The sequence below is a fragment of the Schistocerca serialis genome, chromosome 7 (genome assembly GCF_023864345.2).
Source record: "Schistocerca serialis cubense isolate TAMUIC-IGC-003099 chromosome 7, iqSchSeri2.2, whole genome shotgun sequence".
In the NCBI taxonomy this organism is placed as follows: domain Eukaryota; kingdom Metazoa; phylum Arthropoda; class Insecta; order Orthoptera; family Acrididae; genus Schistocerca; species Schistocerca serialis.
This window is the reverse complement of record NC_064644.1, coordinates 272,750,926-272,771,869: the sequence shown is the minus strand read 5'-3', so window position 1 is coordinate 272,771,869 and position 20,944 is coordinate 272,750,926. Positions and strand designations below refer to the sequence as shown.

The following is a 20,944-nucleotide window of genomic DNA, read 5'->3' as shown; positions in this document are numbered from 1 at the left end:
TTGATGCACCCAAACGTTGGCTCCGTCGTCGACCAGTGGAGTGGTACCAAGCGAGCATACAGGCCCTCCTAGTAAGGTGAGGTGAAACCACAGCACTGAACGGAGATTATATTGAAAAATAGGGCTTTTCAGACAAAAGCGTAGGGAATAATATGGTGTTCTAGAATCCTGAACAAAACCAATCTTATTTCAGAAAAAATGTGTTTGCTTATTGAACGCCCCTCGCAGTATAAATGTTCACTCAAGTGTCCATAACACTTACCTCTCAGACAAAACGCTGCATATATTCCCATGCGAATTTCTTTCGCAGAACTATGGGGATTATTGTCATTAGACGCATAATACATGACTGTCACGCAGATCATATACAACAAGACTGTTCCTATTACTGCCAACCACAGATTCGTTTCGAAAGGGGACGCAAAACTCCACCGGTTGGCATCAGTATAAACTTCATCTTTGATAAAGAGGCCAAAACTGTAAGCAAAGTAAGTAATATTAGAATCATAGCGATTTGAATAGACTGATCAGAGGAACTTTACTAAATGTCATAAACAAAAAGAAGCCATTGAGAAACATGACATGGGACAATTTACAGGCATAAAAGTCTTTCATCAAAACATGCAATTAATAAAACACATAATACAGTAATTTGAGGTTTAACTACAAACTTTGAACTGTACATTAGATTGTGTCACTGACTACTGAGTAGAGACAAAGAAATCCAGCACGAGTATTGTCATTGTACAAAAGGATAGACCCCTTAGGACTGCTTCAAACCGTGGAGGGTCGTGTATTTATAGTAGAAAACATTTTAAAGCAAGACCTGATCTTGGCTCGGTAAGTGAAGACAAACACTTTGAAATATCAACAGGTCTTGGTATCACCAAGAAATTAATCATTTTGTGTGCGTAGCGATCACCCAGTGATACTGAGAACACTTTTTTCAATAAATTAACAGAAGTTCTGCATAAAGTCTCAACTACAAAAGTCAAGATAATTTCGTATGGAGATATAAAAACAAATATAACAAATGAAACTAGTAGAAACTTCAGAGTTCTAGCATATCCCTGTTGGCCACAAATAGGATAGGGAAAAGTATGCTGTATCTGCAAAAGATCTTGATCCCAAATTCCATTTCCGTCAAATAATAACAGTAAATGCAGGAATCTAAATAATACCTAAAATACAGGTCCTACAGGTCTAGAAAAGACATTTACTGGAAGTCAAAATTCAAGATTTTTCAAGATAAATAGCAAACCAAAGTTGTGTTGTAGTGTGCAGAGGAATCAGTGTAAATGCATAATCTTGTAAGTTCTTATCATTTTTTAAATTTAGCTTCAAAAATGTATTTCCAAAAGCTTGCACGTCATTAGAAGTATTTCACAAAAACAAATAGATAACAGCAGATATTAGCTAGTCTTCCCAAACCCTGAAGTACGCCACTTTCATGAAAAAGAATCATAAGTGTTGCAAAAAAAGCCATTCAATGACAAAACGATATACAACGCCGAGAATAAAAGCGAAGTATTTAGGGTGGCATTAAACAGGAAACAAGGAGAGACAAACATTTAGTGATAATGGCGGGTAATAAAGTAATAATTGACCCACATCACCTAGCAAACTATATGAATGAGCATTTAGAACTACTACAGAGAAATTACAACAAAAATTCCTAAAACAAATATAACATCTGTAAATAATTATGCACTAAGTACAATGATGTTACTACCAACCACAGATAGTGACCTTAAAGACAAAAAGCCATAGGCTTAGATGGGCCACCAATATGTGCGTTGAAACAATGCAGACAGTGTACACAAGCTCCTTTAATAAATATAATAAATGAGCCAATCGCATCATAAAAATTTCAAGAGTATTTAAAACAGATAAAAGTAGTGCCTCTGCTAAGGAAAAGCAACATAGAAGACATATACAACCACTAGGTCATTTGCCTGTCTCCATCATCCTAAAAAATAATGGAATCATTTATGGAAGACAGATTAATGAATTATTTGAATAATGACCTTTTAAGTGAGCGATAATTAGGGTTCAAAAGTGGTAGAAGTACAGTATCAGCCATTGTAGAGAACTTGCGACTAGAATGAGTGGGTCCCAGGCATACTGTTAGATTTTTCTAAGTATACTGTTGGCCATAAAATTCTACTAAATGAGCTACTAACATTAAGAATAAGAATTTAAGTTAATGAATGATTCCAGTCATATGTAACAAATAGGGTACAAAGAGTAGAGAAATACAAACCTCGCATAAAGCTACACTTATAGTAAAACACTTACCAGAATCGAAATACGTTAATGTAGGGACTCCCCACAGTAGAATACTATAACGACTACTACTTTTCATATACATCACTGACATTCCCGGTAGTGTTAGTCAAGGGCCAACACTTTTGTCTAATGATAACAATATTATAGTTATTGATAAAACAAGGATAAAAATACTATAGTCATTGATAAAACGAGAGAACTTCTTGCAGAGAATGTAAAAAATTCACAACTGGTCAGTATGCAGTATAGTGACATTGAACATAAAGAAAACACCTACCATGATTTTCAGTATGAAGAGGAAAAATCATATTGTGAAATTAACTGTAGATATCATTTTTATCGACTACTTAACAAACGCAAAATTTCTAGGAATGAATATTGAGTCTCAGTTGAAGCGATGTGTACACACAAAGATACTTACAAATAGACTGTCATCAGCATATTATGGCATTAGAGTCCTGTCATCAGTGTGTAACATCCAATGTCCTTTAGTTACGTACTACTCACATGTACAATCAATTCTTAGCAGTAAAATTATTTTCTAGGGAACAAATGCACTAGATATGAACACATATTTAGAAGTATACAAAAGGGCTACGAGAATAATAACCAAAAATAGCAGTCGAGTTCTCTGCAAAGATCTCCCACAAACACTGGGAATTTTGACCACGCCATGTAAATATGTTCCTATCAGTTGCACACATCGAAAATGACTCATAATTACTGCACAGCAGTTCTGTCAGTGACCATGGAACAAGCTCTATATTGGACTTACATTTACAAAGAAAGACTAAACAGAAAACTGAAAACAGCATTTTCTACCAAGGTATAAACCAGTGCAATAAAGTTCCCAAGGGCATTAAAGAGACAACAAAAATCGAACACATTTAAAAAGGCAAAAAAGTACATTTTAAGTAGCGCATTCTATACAGTAACACAAAGTAGGAGTTTGATAGAAAATACAAGTAAATAGTAATAGCGATAATATTAATAACATATCTTTGACTAATCTTACTTCCAAAACTAAGCAATTTGCAATACTAACACCTTATTCTCTTTCCGAGCTCAACATTCCATTAATTACAGAGGTTTACTGACTCCATTTTTTAGGCTAGCGAATGGGAAGCTGCGGCCCACAAAATATTGGCGCTATGGTCCTGACGTCAGCCGATAGCGCGTATTGTGTTAAACTATGAAATAATGTGTGTGCATAGTATTTCCAGTGTGAACAGCGACCGTCAGAAATCAATGAACAGTGTACTAGTAGCATTTTACATTATTATTAAATAAATTCGTTGCACAACAATACCGTACAATAGGAGTAGCACGGTTTTAAGCAGATTGGCCTTATATTCTGGGAGGTGGAAGCTCCAATATTCTTTCGACCATTCTGATTTAGACTTTCCACGGTTTCCCTACTAAAGCACAGTGGTTAAAGCAGGCCAACTTGGGTTTCCACTAGCATGGCAAGGTTCACAAGACGCGTTCAGCGTGCTGCACGTGCCAACAGGTTGCGCCGTCAAGTCAACGTGACTAGCCAAGTATAAGTCTGCGTAGGAATTTTCACTACAGTTCATTTATCATAACGGTGGGAGCAGCAAAATGAGCAAACCAAAATGAATGGAGATTGAGGAGAAATTATGAACTGGGATAGATCAGTCACGAAACAGAGTCCAAGCAGAGCAGAGGAAAAGTTGCTGTGTGTTTATGAGGTGCTTCAAATAAATTGGTAGGTGTCTTGTATAAAAAGATATGGATTACGTATTCGGGAACATCGAGTATTTCCAAGACCCAGGCAGTCATTGTAGGTCATACCACTCGCTCCTTCCGGCTCCTTGATTTCTCCCTTACCATCTGTGCCCGTCCAGTCCCCCTTTGCCCCACCTTCAGCTACCTTGGCCTCACCATTGACTGTCACCTCACCTGGATCCCTCATCTGTGCTCTATCCAATCCAAAGCCCACAACCACCTCTGACTCCTCAAACTCCTCTCTGGCCAGACATGGGGGTTGAACCGCTCTACCATCCTCCACACCAACAAATCCTTAATCCATCCCATCCTCTGTTAGGCCAGTCCCACCTGGATATCCACCCTCCCCCCCAAATTCTATAAGTCCCTCCAGATCCTCGAGTGCCATGCACGCTTTCTCACCTTCCGTATACACCTCCCATCCCCCACGCGGATCCTCTACGACCTGATTCCTTTCCTCTATATGCTCCTTTTCCTCGAACATATCGGTGTCCTCTACAACTCCCGCCTCATTGGTCCCCCTCATCTCCTGGTTGCTCCTCTCCTCTACAAACCCCGCCCTCTGCTGCGCCTTCACTGTTGTGTCCCCCCTACCCTCCATCTCTACACCCTTCATCTCCTTTCCCAAGGTGGCTTCAGTCAACTCAACCTCCCGGACGATGCCCTCTCTCCCTCCATTTATCCCTCCTATCAACTCTGATCCTCTCCTGCCCCTCCCTTCCTCTGTCCTTTTCCTGGGCTCCCTCCTCCCCTTTCATCCTGTTCCTTTTCCCGCCTACCCTCTCTCTGGCTCCCTTCTCTCCCTCAAGTCCTTTTTGCTCTCCCCTCCACTGCCTTTCCCACTCCTTCTAGCGTCTGCCCAGCCCCCCCTTTCTTTTCTCTGTCCTCTCCCTCCATTGGCTCCCCCTTTTTTCACCTTTCCTCTCTTCCCCCTCCCTTTTTCCCCCTCATCGGTCCGGGTCCTCCCCCCGCCATCTGCTGCCGTGTCGCCTCTACAGTGCTACTTTAAGTGAGAGTTCAGTGTTGTGCATCCCCTGTGAGTGTTGCGAACAGCCACCATACTGTCAGCAGTTGTGTTTTTATCTCGTGCGCACAGAAACCAGAGTGTCACCATGTTTTTTAATTGTGTCTGTCTCCTTCCTGTGAGCCTTCATCGGCATCATCAACGCTGTGTATTTGTATTTTAAGTTCCGCCATTTTATTGTTATTCAAAAAGTCACTCTTTTATCGCCTTTTTTATATTGGTTGTTCTCTCACCATTGTTTGTTTAACTTTTCTCTCGGCTGTACAGCAGCGTATTAAGCTGCTGTCAGCCCACCCCTCCCCAGGTGGGGGGAATCGAAAATCAATAAAGGAAAAAAAGAAAGCATCGAGTAGGTTAGGAAAGGCTGAGAAGTATGGGCCAAGGACTTGAGGCCACTTAGCAGTAGATATTCTTTCTAAACTTTGGGCAAACAGACTGAAATAAGAGAAAAAAATATGGCTCAGTGGCTATTAACGGCCACATTTTGGAGATATGCAACGTAGTGCGAAAAAATCTTGATATGAAAGGAAAGCTTCTTCTTTCAGGCGTGTACTTTTTAGACTAACTTAGTGTGAGAAATGAACTTCGTGTTTGCTAAAATGCATTTGGGAAAATTATCCTGAACTATTTTGGCCACTTCAGTTAATTTAGCGCACCTGCAACACACATCCTGGAAAAGGTACTTAAAATTGGTATAACTGGGGTCATGTTTGGCTGGAAGACACTAAGGCTGCAGAAACTAGACTTCCGAACCTTACTTTAGTTGACGCTGCAATATAACAGACATCTCCAGTTTCTTAGGTGCACAGGATCTCGACTTTCAGAGATGGTTCTGATTACTACAGAAAACATACTATTAGAGGTGACCTGATGGTGGCTCGAATTGACAGAAGACGGTGCTAGTCGAATGACGATGAAGTTGCAGAGAAAAGCATTCATACTGAAATAAATAAATAAGCCGGATAAACCCAAAGGAAAAAAGAACAAATAAAATCCGCCATTTGGTGACCCACAGTGACCCGAAATGAACATACACTTCATTGAGCTTCGCCCCGTGATTTTCGGTTAAAAAAGACTTTTCATCAACTTCTGAACCCTATTCATAACACTACACCATATGGAAGCGTACAGAATAAACTGCCAGTTAGCGTAGTACAGAGGGAAGACGGGCAGACAAGCAAGATTCTTTTAACCAGTTTGGGTTGGGTATAGCTTCGTTTGAATGGAACTAAAACAGCCTGCCCGTTCCGCTGATAACCTGCGGCAGCTTGCCTGCCTGGCTAATAGGCAAGCAAGGGCAGATTACAAGCGGAATGCGCACACCCTAGTAACAGGCAACGCAGGGGTGGGACTACACCGGACCACTCTTTATGCTTCTGACTGCCAGGCAGAATTTATCTTCTCGGAAAACCGTCGCTGTCGCTTCTTAACGTAATAGTTGCCGTGTTTGTTTTATGTCACACCCATAATGAACACTACATCGATTTTTAAAAAATGTTCATTTGGTAGCGCATATCTTTCTGAAAAAGTTGATATATAAAACATATATTTTCCAGGAAATGTACGACATGTTATTTGATCTTAAGTGTGCCAAAGTGCACTGCCACGCCTCTTCACACAGCATTCATCTATCGCACGTCACTATATTTCGTTCTGTGGAATACAAGCGTGTATATTTTGTAATGGGAAGCATCAAACCTATATTTGGGACAGTGGAAATTAAAATGTTCTTTGGTACCTCTCCTACTCAGTCGGCCAGTTTGACATCCTAACCCCCTTAAAAAGAAAGTCACAATCAATACTGAGTGGGATTATTTGTGACCAGGAGAATAAGAATTCATCAGAAAATTTGCACTCTTTATTGCCTGTTATCTAATAACATCTCTTTTGTGTGACATAAAATTAAGTAAGACAAGTGACAAACAAGACAGTACACATTTCTTCAGTCCTTAGGTCTCAGCATTTTTGTCTCTCTAGTCTTGCTAGCGCTTTACACGGTGTGTTTCCTTTCTGCGAAGTTAGTCAGACATTCTAATAACGAAAAGCAGGTGTGGTTTCTGATTTGATTACGTCTGTTTTATCACTGTCTGCTAGATAAAACGAAGTAGGCATTTCTAATATTGCAGCAACTGTAACAAACCCCAAATAAGCGAGACCGTTTTGGCACATATGGTCATTTTTATCTACACATAAATAACACGACAGAACACAATTCACGGAATACTAGTATCAAATGCCTATTGGCCTACTACAAGCAAAAAGTTTTATGTTAGCAAACAGTTTCACATTTCATTCAGATGCTCCAGTTTCTCAAGCATGAGATCGAAAAGTAGTAATAGTACGAAATTTTTATATAAATTTGGACTCATCATATTCTTCCATATAATTTGTGCGATGTCTCCGTTTCTTCTTCTTCCTCCTTCTAACAAACAATCCAGTCGTCACTAATTATGTAGCTATTCCTGCCATTGTCAAAACTTATTCTCCAGTTAATTTCACCAATCCCGCCAGAAACGCCAGTTCGCGTTTATTCTCCGGTTAGGCGTTATTACGCGTTCGTACAAGGCATTTTCTGCACTGTTCGGAGAACAGAACTTAAGCGGCTGCTAACCGGGAACTGTACAGCTGACCCTTAGTTCTATAGCGATCTGCCAAAAATGTCTGTAAAAGCTTCAATTTCTTGGATACACCGATAAGATAATATGTAAGCTTTCTTACCTATTATTCCTGTCAGTCGTTTAGTTCCTTTCTGGTACCTGTTAATTATAACAACGCTTATCATACGCACATCCTATCAACTACATAAACAGACAGTGACTGATATTCACCCGTTCGGGTGTCTTCGGCTCAGCTCTTATAGCCCCATCCCCTTTTGTCTGCGGGAAAGTTTTTTATTTCGTGATGCGACGGGATTCCCTGGGGACATCACATACACTACGCACGCAACGAAAATCAACTTACGATTCGCCACTCTCATGAGGGATGATTAAATGATGAGGACAGCACAAATACTCAGTCATTCCGAGACCTCGACGGGAATCGAACCAGGTACCCGTGTTCGGGAAACGAGAACGCGACCGCGAGTCCACGAGCTACGGACAATAGTTCAGAGCACTACATTTCCTGTAACTACGCGTTAGTGTCTTTGTTGTATTTTCTGCGCTGCGAGCAGTGCGTTCGCTGTAGAACATACTCAAAAAGGGCGGTTTTCATTGAGCGTCATGTGAGTGGTAAGTTGCCGTGAAGTGGCTGCACCTTTTGGTAAAAAATGGCTCTGAGCACTATGGGACTTAACATCGGTGGTCATCAGTCCCCTAGAACTTAGAACTACTTAAACCTAACTAAACTAAGGACATCACACACATCCATGCCCGAGGCAGGATTCGAACCTGCGACCGTAGCAGTCGCGCGGTTCCGGACTGAGCGCCTAGAACCGCTAGACCACCGCGGCCGGCCTTTTGGTAAAAGCGGGCGCTGAGCGGCGTCCCGAGTCACATTAACGAACCGTGAAAAGAAGAGGGATTGGTGTCTGTCGGGCTGCTGTGCGCTAACTACTTGAAAATCTGGTGGTGGTTGAGTCAACAGTGCCGCCACACGCTTATAGAAACTAAGCAATACGTCCAGGCTATTTCAAATATTCACTGAAAACACAAAAACCAATTCCTGATATGCTACATGGAATCCAATGGCAGCGCTGAAGACGCAATAAACAGACGAACTTACTAAAATTATTATGGCATTTACGATGGTAAGCTATCCGCAAAGTAGTTATAAAATTTTATTGTAATCAAATATGAAACTTACACGAACATCATTTTTCGACAGTCTCCTTGCGTTTCAGCGCACTTAGTCCATCGTTGTACAAGCTTTCTGACGCCCCATAAAAGAAGATTCTCGGTTAAGCTGCGAGCCAGGAATGCACCGCTTCTTTCACAGCTTCGTCCGAGGCAAATCGACGGCCCCTTAATACCTGTTTGAGTGGACCAAACAAGTGATAGGCAGAAGGGGCAACATCGGGACTATATGGAGGATGATTCAGTACTTCAAATTTGCGTTTCTGGAGAGTTTCAGCAGAGTGGGCAGTAGTACGCGGACGGGCATTGTCGTGCAACAACACAACACCTTTTGACAGCAATCCTCGGCGTTTGCTTCGAATTACAGGCTTTCGCCTGCAGTAAGCATCTTACTGTGACGTACACTATTTAGTGTTGTGCCCCTTTCCTCATAATGTTCCACTACTCGATCTTGTGCGTCCCAAATAATGCAAGCATCAGTTTTCCCGCGGACGGTTGGGTCTTGAACTTTTTCTTGCACGGCGAATTTGGATTTTTCCATTCCATACTCTGCCGTTTACTATCCGGCTCGTAATGATGGATCCATGTTTCGTCACTAGTAATGATCCTGTCTAAGAAGTCGTCTCCTTCGTTACCATAGCGATCCAAACGTTTTTTGCAAATGTCCAACCGCGTTTGTTTATGCAACTCTGTGAGTTGTTTTGGGACCCATTTTGCACAAGCTTTAAGAAACCCAAGTCTGTTGTGGATGATTTCGTCGGCAGAGCCGTGACTAATTTGCAGACGATGTGCCACTTCTTCAATAGTTAATCGTCTGTGTACGAGAATTATTTCACGTGCACGCTCAGTGGTTTCTTCATTTGTGGCGGTCAGCGGTTGTCCGGCTCCTTCATCGTGCGTAACACTTGTGCGACCATTTCGGAATTTTTCAATCCATTCGTAGACACTCCGTTGTGGCAAGACACTGTTCCCGTACTGTACCGAAAGTCTTCGATGAATTTCGGCCCCTGATACGCCTTCCGACCACAAAAACCGGATCACTGAACGTGCAGCCATGATTAACAGCACGGCAGCGGTAACGAAACTAACCTATCAGCTTGAAAATTGCAAAGATATAACAACAAATAAACAAAGCAAATAAACAAAGTAAAACGACAGTATTACCAATATAAACAAAAATATAACTAAATTGCGGATAATAAGTGACTTACTCTCGTATAAATTAAATGTTATCAAAGTTATAAACATTTATACATAAAATTGTCCATAAAATCTGTAACGACAGTTACGCGTACGACACACAGTTGGGTAGGTATGAAGGAAGTTAGTCAGTAACCATATGTGTGTGTGTGTGTGTGCGTGCGTGTGTGTGTGTGTGTGTGTTATTGTTGAAAAATTACACAAACTGTGTTAGAAACAATTTTATGAATATATCAACTGTAGTGCTAAAACAATGTTTTCCCCACATATACATAATTGTTTAGGCTCAGCTTGAATTATTTGCACTATTATTCCAATCTGTTTATGTTTATTTAATGAAAATTTAGAAACTATGTTTTTAAGATGCCTATTTGAGTGGCGTAGTACTGAAGTGGCAAGGTGGACAGAGACGTGAATCTAACTACTTTTTTTCATTTTGTTTGTGATGTAAAATGTTGAAATTAAAGTTGGTCATGTTTAACATGTAATAATGCAATATGAGAATGCAAATTATCCAAAAGTATACGTTATGTATGATTGGAAGGTTTAAAGATTGCAAAATATGAGGGGCGTTCAATAAGTTCAAAAATGGCTCTGAGCACTATGGGACTTAACATCTGAGGTCATCAGTCCCCTAGAACTTAGAACTACTTAAACCTAACTAACATCCATGCCCGAGGCAGGATTTGAACCTGCCACCGTAGCGCTCGCGCGGTTCCGGACTGAAGCACCTAGAACCGCTCGGCCACAGCGGCCGGCGTTCAGTAAGTAATGAAACACATTTTTTCTCGGCCAGTTTCGGCTGAAAAAATGCGACATTTCTTGTCGAACACCGTGGAGTATTCCAGCTTCTGCTCCTGTAGTTTCATGAAGTTCCGATTTGTGACGGTTCTGTATGTAGCCTTCCAAATGGCGTCTTTAACGGGGAGTGCATTCCAGGCAGCGAGCTGTCATTGAGGTATAGGCGCTTACTGAATATCTACGGCGAATTGACAGTGAACAAAAACACGGTGAGTCGCTTGGTGAAACGTCTGCATCATTGCCGTAAGGTCGCACAAACCAGTCCGATCTCCTGCGGGCACACAGTTGTGACTACCGCAATTTTGGGACGTGCGGACAGATTTCAGCGCGTTCGTCATCACTCATCACAAAAATGCAAACGAACTTCTTCTCCATGACAACGCAAGGCCTCACACAAGTGTTCGCACCCGAGCGGAGCTCACAAAACTACATAGGGCTGTTCTTCCTCATTCACCATACATACCGGATCTCGTACCTTCCGACCATCATCTGTATGGTCCAGTGACGGAAGCAGTACGTGGTTGACGGGGAGGTTATCGACGCAGCAAGACGTTGGCTCCGATGTCGACCAGTAGAGTGGTACCATGAGGGCCTACGGGCCCTCCCAGTAAGGTGGGGTAAGGCCATCGCATTCAACAGACATTACGTTAAAAAAAAGGCTTTTGTAGTCAAAAGAGTGGGGAAAAATACGATGTGTTTGAATCCACAACAAAACCAACCTGCTTTCAGGAAAAAATGTGTTGCGTTACTCATTGAAAGCCCCTCGTTTATAACCATACGAATAGTACTCTAATTATACGCTACTCACTTGAATAGAGTGGTTCTACATCTACAGTCGCACTCCGCAAGCTGCCGTATGGTTTATGGCGGAGGGCAATCTGTACCACTGCTAGTCCTTTCCTTTCCTGTTCCACTCGCAAATGGAGCGAAAACGGCCGCCTATACATATCTTTACAAGCCCCAGTCTCACCCATCTCGTTCTCACCCATCTCGTTCTCACCCATCTCATTCTCACTCATCTCGTTATCAAGCATCTCGTCTCCATGATCCTTCCGTGAAATTGTAACATCGCGAGTTATTGCACGATAATATTCGTTGCTATACAGCCCGCAGTATTGGAGCCGGAGGCTGTGAAAGAAACCGCCACTTGTGTCTTAGCCCATGAGTCATGTACACCTGCTACTATGCCAGCGTGACAACGGCTCCTGTGTCACTTCTTAGCAACCTTACATTCGCCACCTATAAGAACCTAAACAAATGGTACTAAATATTATTCAATCATGATCAAAATCGGTACACTATCTTTTGAGATTCAGGAGAAGATTGTATCCAAATTTCAGCTTATTTCAGCTTTATAACTATCATAGTTTCAGAGATAGAACAAATTTATAAAAAAGTAAAAAACCGACACTTAGGGAACTAAATTCAGTTTGGAAATATAATAGTTCATCTTTTGGTATTATCTAAAAACATAAACAGAACTCTCAGTGTGCAGAATTAATTAATTGAGATTTTATATTAAAACTTAAATTATTTTTCGTTTTCGTAATATAAAAATCAGACAAAATTATTATTGGTGTCTAAGATTGTTGTGGGAGTATATGTGAGTGAATGAGAGTGTGTGCGCGGGACATTCGTCAAATTTTAATGTTGGGTTATATACCGTCTTAAGTAACTTGCAAGAGCTACGCAAGCCTGTTATGGGAAAATGTTCATAGGGAATTTACCCACTTTGCTGATGACGTATGTCTAGGTGTGGTTGCTACTGTAACTGAACAGCCAGAAAGTCACCTGGAGTATTATCTGTATCTAAAGGATATTTCCAGATTTATTGCCTTTCCGTTTTCGTTTATTAAACATTACTTTAATATTTGTATATCAGAATGACGTAGATGCGTCTGTATGTAAGGATTGGTGCAGGCCAGTTTTGGCGCGAGTATGATCATGGCGAGCCTTCTGATTGGCAGCGAGTATGGTTAGCCAATCAGAATTGAGACGGTTCCCACTCACCTGATAGTTATACTGGGAGCGAGGCTACTTGGGGGAAGTCGCTGGCTAGCTTTGAACGTGGACGGTCATGTTACTAGTGCTCGTCAAAATAATGTGCAAAATGAAGGAATATTGACTTCCTCGCGTTTGATACGTATCGTGACTAACGCTGATGTCGTTACAGACAGTTTTGTGAAGTTTGGAAGCTCTAGAATTGTTGTCTTGGACAGATATTCGCATGTGAAAATTTGGCCTTCGTAGTATCTGCGTGGCAATGTTGCAGTATTCAACCACTGAGCATTTTTTGGCGAATAGTTTTTTTTTTTTTTTTAGAAATCCACAAGAAGGACGGAATGTAATAACTCATGTTAGTGGTGAAATTAATGACCGTGAGAACGATGTTTAGTTCGGGTCGGATTTGGACATATTTCTGGCTGCTGTGTGTGCGAAATGATTGTATGAATTGTGAACTTGACGAAAATACCCAATAGTTTAAATGTGGACTGAATAGTACCGTTTCTTTGGTTACAAGAGCAAATAAACGTTTTTGTGTGGAAATTTCGGATATTATTTTCCAGGAGCCAATCCGTTATCTTGCTGCCTGATAAATTTTTTGCTGACAGTTTTTCTACAGAACTTTATTTCATTGCGCGGCCTCAGTATTTGCAGATTTTAGATGGTGCTTTTTATCAACGCTGCTTTTACATCGTCTTCTAAGTATCTACATTGCCGAGTGAAGAGACATCGAGCAGACGCCATTCTGAGGTAGGTTAATTACTAATTTGCAGCCTCCACAACACACGGAATTACAAACCCCGTCACGCCGCAAAATGCACGTTGGTGGTAACAGAATCATCCTGCAGTCAGCTGCAAATGTCCGTCCTCTAAATTCTCAATTGGGTATAGCGAAAAGAAGGTCGTCTTCCCACCAGGGATTCCCAGTCGTGTTCACTAAACATCGAATCTTCCGTTAATAAATCTAGCAGCATGCTGCTGAATTGATTCGATGCTTTCCTTTCACAGACCTGGTGGAAATCCCAAAACACTAGAGCAGTACTCAAGAATGGGTCGCACAATTGGTCCTATACACGGTCTCCTTTGCAGATGAGCTACACTTTCCTGAAACTATCCCACTGAACCAAAGTAGAACATTCATCTTCCCAACTACCGTCCTTACGTGTTTGCTCCTTTTCACATCCGACCGCAACGTTACGCCTAGATATGTAATCGCCGCGGCTTAGTCAAGCACCACCACTGATACTGTATCCGAACATTACAGGATTGTTTATGTTACTCATCTGCATTAGCTTACATTATTCTACCTTTAGAGCATATTGCCATTCATTACACCAAATAGAAATTCTATCTAAGTCATCCTCTGTTCTCCTACTGTCACTGAACAACGATACCTTCCTGCATACTACACCATCACCTGGCAACAATACAAGCTGTTCAAAAACTTGGCCACATGACCAAGTTTTTAAATAGGCGGTCAGAGCATTTTTCGTGATCTTTTAATTTCGTGTCTTGGTGGATAAGGTTCTTTGGTGAGGTATGTGTGGCCGATGAGCCACATCAGTTTACATGTTGGTTGGGACATAGCATTATTTCGATGTGCATCTATACGGAACTTAGAGGAGTATCAAGGACTTACAAATATTTTAAACAGTGCGTGATAGTACAGTTATTAGTGACTGACCTTGCGCCATATAGTCTTGAATGAACTTAATCGATTTCTACATCTACATCTACATGGATACTCTGAAAATCACATTTAAGTGCCTGGCAGAGGGTTCATCGAACCACCTTCACAATTCTCTGTTATTCCAATCTCGTATAGCGCGTGGAAAGAATGAACACTTATATCTTTCCCTACGAGCTCTGATTTCCCTTATTTTATCGTGGTGATCGTTCCTCCCTATGTAGGTCGGTGTCAACAAAATATTTTCGCATTCTGAGGAGAAAGTTGGTGATTGAATTTCGTGAGAAGATTCCGTCGGACCGAAAAACGCCTTTCTTTTAACGATTTTCAGCCCAAATCCTGTATCATTTCTGAGACACTCTCTCCCATATTTCGCGATAATACAAAACGTGCTGCTTTTCTGTGAACTTTTTCGACGTACTCCGCCAGTCCTATCTGGTAAGGATCCCACACCGCGCAGAAGTATTCTAAAAGAGGACGGACAAGCGTAGAGTAGGCAGTCTCCTTAGTAGGTCTGTTACATTTCCTAAGTGTCCTGCCAATAAAACGCAGTCTTTGGTTAGACTTCCCCACAACATTTTCTATGTGTTCCTTCCAATTTAAGTTGTTCGTAATTGGAATACCTAGGTATTTAGTTGAATTTACGGCTTTTAAATTAGACTGATTTATCGTGTAATCGAAGTTTAACGAGTTCCTTTTAGCACACATGTGGATGACCTCACACTTTTCGTTATTCAGGATCAACTGCCACTTTTCGCACCATTCAGATATTTTTTCTAAATCGTTTTGCAGTTTGTTTTGAACTTCTGATGACTTTATTAGTCGATAAACGACAGCGTCATCTGCAAACAACCGAAGACGGCTGCTCAGATTGTCTTCCAAATCGTTTATTTAGATAAGGAACAACAAAGGGCCTATAACACTACCTTGGAGGACGCCAGAAATCACTTCTGTTTTACTCCATGACTTTCCGTCAGTTACTACGAACTGTGACCTCTTAGACAGGAAATCACAAATCCAGTCTCATAACTGAGACGATATTCCATAAGGACGCAATTTCACTACTAGCCGCTTGTGTGGTACAGTGTCAAAAGCCTTCCGGAAATCCAGAAATACGGAATCGAGCTGAAATCCCTTGTCAGTACAACTCAACCCTTCATGTGAATAAAGAGCTAGTTGTGTCTCACAGTAACGGTGTTTTCTAAACCCACGTTGACTGTGTGTCCATAGACAGTTTTCTTCGAGGTAATTCAGAAAGTTTAATTCAGTTGAATGATTTGGTGCTTGCACATTACCTATGACTTAAATTCATTGCTGTCTGTGAACACTGTGCTTGCCCTGATAGGTCACATGATTTCTGATTCCTTGACTGTGTTTAGGTATCAACCTATGTAAGGCCACAATTCAGTGTAACTTTGCAGCTGATCCGAATAGTGAACTCTAATTCTGTGGTGGGTTATGTCATTATCTTGAGAGGTCGTCCCTTTAATATTTTTTTTATTTTAATAACCCTTTCGTTAACTTATGTTGTCACATACACTGTTCACTGATTGAGTGTGATAAATTAATGTGCCTCTTGAAAGATCGATGCTTCTACAAGGACTTGAAGCAAAAGAGCGTGACCAAACCCCTAACGTACAGATGAGCCACATAAAAATTTAAGATAGTGTACTCGCTCTCTGGTGGTTAGGTAAAAACAAGGCGATCCCAATGGCCGATTAATTTCACATCATTCTGCTTGTTACCAGTCTCAGAAAAGTTTCAGTCATTTCCATCGCACTCTTCATTGTCATATCGCTTACCACGGTCGACGTGTAGGCGTACTGTGTACGCTCACGTTTATCAGAGCTGGTAATTCTTTTCCAGTAGTTCTCTCTGGACTGCCTCCCCTCTAGACCGTGTTTGGACATTATCGCAGGGCAGACAATGTGAGGTCTGTAGAATAAGGTTCATGGTCACATTGGTAGAGAGTTTGTGAGTGGACTCGTATAGTTCGATCAGCACGCAGGAAAAACGCATAATAACATCGCTGATCTTTCACACAGATTGACTTATATCAAAGTTTTATATTCCCGGCGATGTTTGAAGCACTGTCGAGAATTATAACGGACAAATCGTATTTTGTTGTAACTATTTAACATTTACGCAAGGTTCCGCAACGAGACTGAAGTGATTGTCAGACAAGTTTAGGACCTTTACAACAAAATTTTGCTTTCGCAATCGGTTAATGTTAAAACTTTTTAATAGTCTCGGTGAAAATAAAATATGAAATTGTGATTTGCCGATAACGGTTTGGGGTGATTGACAACCTTATTCAGATCAAGTTTACTAAAGACTCATTGTCATGTGTAATGGTGGCCACAAAAGCATGCAATCTCAGAACCTTGCTTACGAAGGAATCTGTACCTAAGTGCAATGTTGGCGTTATCACCGCCAACAACAAAAATATGGTCGAAGCATGGCTGTTAACGTTTAAAACCATCAGGAGACTCGTGTTACCCGTAGCAACGATGATATGGCTGATGTAGTACTTTGGTAGAGACTCATGATTTTGAGTTGAACTCAGTGACGATTTTGTTGTGGCCAACGGTGTGCTTATGTGCTGGCTGTTTAGAGATACATACACTGATAAGCGAGAACATTACGACAACCTACCTTATAGTAGGTCCATCTTTGACACTGATAACAGGGGCGACGCGTCGTGGGGTGAAAGAAGTGAGGCTTTAGTAAGTTGCTGGAGGGAGTTGGCAGCACATCTGCCCTTCAAGTCTTCTAATTCCCGTAAATTCCGCGGAGGGGGGCGATGAACTGTGATGCCGCGTTCAATCACATCCTAGATGTGTTCGATCGGGTTCAGATCTGGCGAGTTGGAGGCCCAGCACATCAATTGGAACTCGCCACTGTGTTCCTTGAACCTCTCCATCGCGTTCGTGGCCTTGTGACATAGCCCATTACCTTGTTGGAAATCGCCACTGCTGTCAAGAGATCTGATTGTCATGAAGGAGTGTACGTGGTCTGCATCCAGTGTACGATACTCCTTGGCCATCATGGTGCCTTGCACGAGCTCCACTGGACCAATGGATCCCACGTGAATATTCCCCAGAGCATGATGGAGCTGTCGCCAGCTTGTCTCCATCCCGCAGTACAGGTGTCAGGAGCTGTTCCCCTGTAAGACAATGGATGCACGCCCTCCCACTGGCATGATGAAGAAGGTAGGATTCATCAGATCATGCAACGCTCTGCCACTGCGTCAAAGTCCAGTGCCAGTGGTCATGTGACCATTACAGTCGTAGTTGCCGCTGTCGCTGTGTTAACATTGGCACATACATGGGTCATCGGATGCAGAGGACCATCGTTATAAGTGTTTGGTGCACTGTGTGTTCAGACACAATTGTATTCTGACCAGCATTCAAGTCTGCCATTAGTTCCGACACAGTTCGTCGCCACTCCTATTTTACCAGTCTGCCCATCCTACGATGTCCGACACCTGTAAAGAGGGATCACCGCCCAACCCTATGACGTCTGGACGTGGCTTCACCTTGGTTTCGCCACGTGTTGAAGACAATCAATACAGCACTACTCGAACATCCGATAAGTCGTGAGTTTCTGAAACGCTTGTGCCAAGCCTCTGGTCCATCAGCATCTGCCCTCGGTCAAACTCGGATAGATTGCGGGCCTTCCTTATTCTACTCATGGACAGCACGCTCATTGATACTACATGCACCTTGTTTGTGTCTGACTAGTAGTCATTCCTCGCCAGATAACACAGCTGTCACCTGGATGGGTTTATATCGATAGTAGGTCGGGCCGTTAAGGAGGCGAAACGATACCCTGAAGAAATTGAGTTTAATATTTCTGAACGAATACCGTTGAAACGGTAACAGATACCAAAAAAAAATCTTTGTGGTATCGATAGCAACGCATAGTTTCAAAGGTTGGCGCTACTACGAGACACAGACGACTGCGCCCTCTAGCTGGTGCTGTCGAGTTCTACGAGCTCCGCGACTGCTTCGCCCCCCCATTTCATCAGCTGCAGCCAGCCAGGAAACTTCGCTTCAGTTTGCTCACCATACGACGGGTCGAAGACTTCGCATCTGTACAAAGTTATGTATTCATTCTTGCACCAGTAAACCATTTTTACCCACTGCAGTACCGACGTATTTTTCCTGCTCCTTCTCCTACCCACGCGCCGCCTTCCAGGCGGGATACAAAAATCTTGAAATAAAAGTTTTATGGTTTTTAATGTACGTTACAACGGTGTACCCAGATTTGTCGAAAGAGTCAATGTTGCGGAAATCACTACCCCTCCCCCCACCAGCAATATTTTGTTTTTTATTTCGACACCTGACTACCAGCAAAACGTATAGCACCGTTAATACAAAATTCAGGTATGTGTGACGAAGTGGTGTGCCAAAGAAGCATTTTTCAAAAATAGCTCATAAGGAAATAGTTTGAACAGGTTTATATACCCAATACAAATAAAAGTTCTGTCTGGTATTTAGATTCATAGGACAGGCTAAATGAAAAAAATATTTGACACCATCGGTAAACACGGAATCGAGGTGAATATTTTAACAGTTCTTGCCGGAACGACTGGTATGATTCAACCATCAGGCATACAAATATTTCGGCCTTGAAAAATTTCTTCATTAACTTGCATTTAAGAAATGATATTATAAAAATTCAATCCTTCATCCACGATCAGTTTTTTTCTCCCGGATTCGTCAATCTTTTTAAGTGTGTAAGGTATAAGAATGGTTACACTGAACAGAGATCACCGCATCTGATCACTTACACTTTAAAAACTGTGATCGTATTAGTGACTCCTGTAATGTAATACCACTTGTCCGATATGCTTGGTGCGAAAATCGAAAGTGTATTCAGCATTTTTTTTAGTCCAAGAATTGTATGCTTCCTCATTATGGTACACATTCACAATAATGTTACATCAATAACAAATCAACTACTTCAAATACAACAAAAAATGGTTCAAATGGCTCTGAGCACTATGGGACTTAACATCTATGGTCATCAGTCCCCTAGAACTTAGAACTACTTAAACCTAACCTAAGGACATCACACAACATCAAATACAACATACTATAATTAAATCTGAAGAGGTTAGAACTTTAAAAAAGAAAAAAAATATATCAAATGTAAAAAGAAAACACAAACAGAACACAAGATATTTTAATTTCATAAAAGTGAAAGAATATAAATATATATACGCAGAACATACATTTAGAACATAATATTAGGCGCGAGTACAGCGATGCAGAGATATTTCTAGCTTATTTCTGACAAATGCGTCTTTCGAATCCCACTTCATCATATATGATTGAATTTTGTATTAACGATGCTATACATTTTGCTGGTAGTTACATGTCGAAATGAGAAACAAAGTAGTAGCGGTGTAGGGGGATAACGGCGGGGATTTCGGCAACAATGACTTTTTCGATTAATCTGGGTGCACCGTTGTAATGTACATTAAAAACCATGGAACTTTTTCTTCACTTTTTTTATATCTGTTACCATTTCAACAGTATTAATTCAGGAATGTAAAACTCAATTTTATGAAGGGCATGTATAAAAAAATATGGATCTCTTATTTCGCTCTACACTACAACATATTTATAACAAATCAAAATCGAAGTGTATCCCTTGGGTAGGTTTACTTGTTAGTGTGTTGTGGCCGACACTGAGGTCTTTAGTAAGCCTGATCTGAAGAAAGTTGTCAATAGTTCGAAACCAGTTATAATCAAATTGCAATTTTATATTTTATTGTGATCAACACTATTAAAAAAACTTCAACAAATTATACAGATAGCTGTATCTCCGTCACCCGTGATGACAGATCTTAAAAGCGATTGATCTATCCAGAGTACCGAACTTATATTAATCAGTTTGAGAGAACACGATAAACACATGTCCCTGCTAATGTACCTATTCTCATAAAAAGCCTAGTCAACGTGTGCGACTTTAACTTGATAGGAATGATTACTTGGCCCTTACCAAATTATTTCAAAGAGACGCTGAGATAAAAATCTGGAACTCTTCTTATTTCAAATTTTCTTCTCTCGAATGTTATATAACTTTTGTTGTAACTGTAACTGTGACAACCAGTGTCGGGTCACACAGTCATTATTACAGACAAATAGTCCTTACAGAAACGAGTAGCACATTTAGTCAACCGGCGTGATGCCTAAATTTTGATGACCTTTAGTAGTAAATTCTGGTATCGGAATTACAGATGCTTCCCCCTTACCTGCAATCTGTGTCTCATATACAAAGCACAAGGAATCAGCCCGAACATCTCTGTTCCCCTCTACCATCTATAGAAAAGTCTGCTGACAAAAAATGGTCCAAATGGCTCTGAGCACTATGGGACTTAACATC

General features: G+C 41.2%; 1 protein-coding gene across 1 annotated transcript in view; it reads right to left on the bottom strand.

Moving 5' to 3' along the window:
- The window catches only part of LOC126412668 (probable glutamate receptor), a 134,676-nt gene that overhangs the window by 46,087 nt on the left and 67,645 nt on the right, over positions 1 to 20,944 (bottom strand). Inside the window, exon 5 of the mRNA XM_050082371.1 lies at positions 263 to 477. Within this exon, the coding sequence (XP_049938328.1) occupies positions 263 to 477 (215 nt within the window). The remainder of the gene's footprint in view (positions 1 to 262; positions 478 to 20,944) is intronic.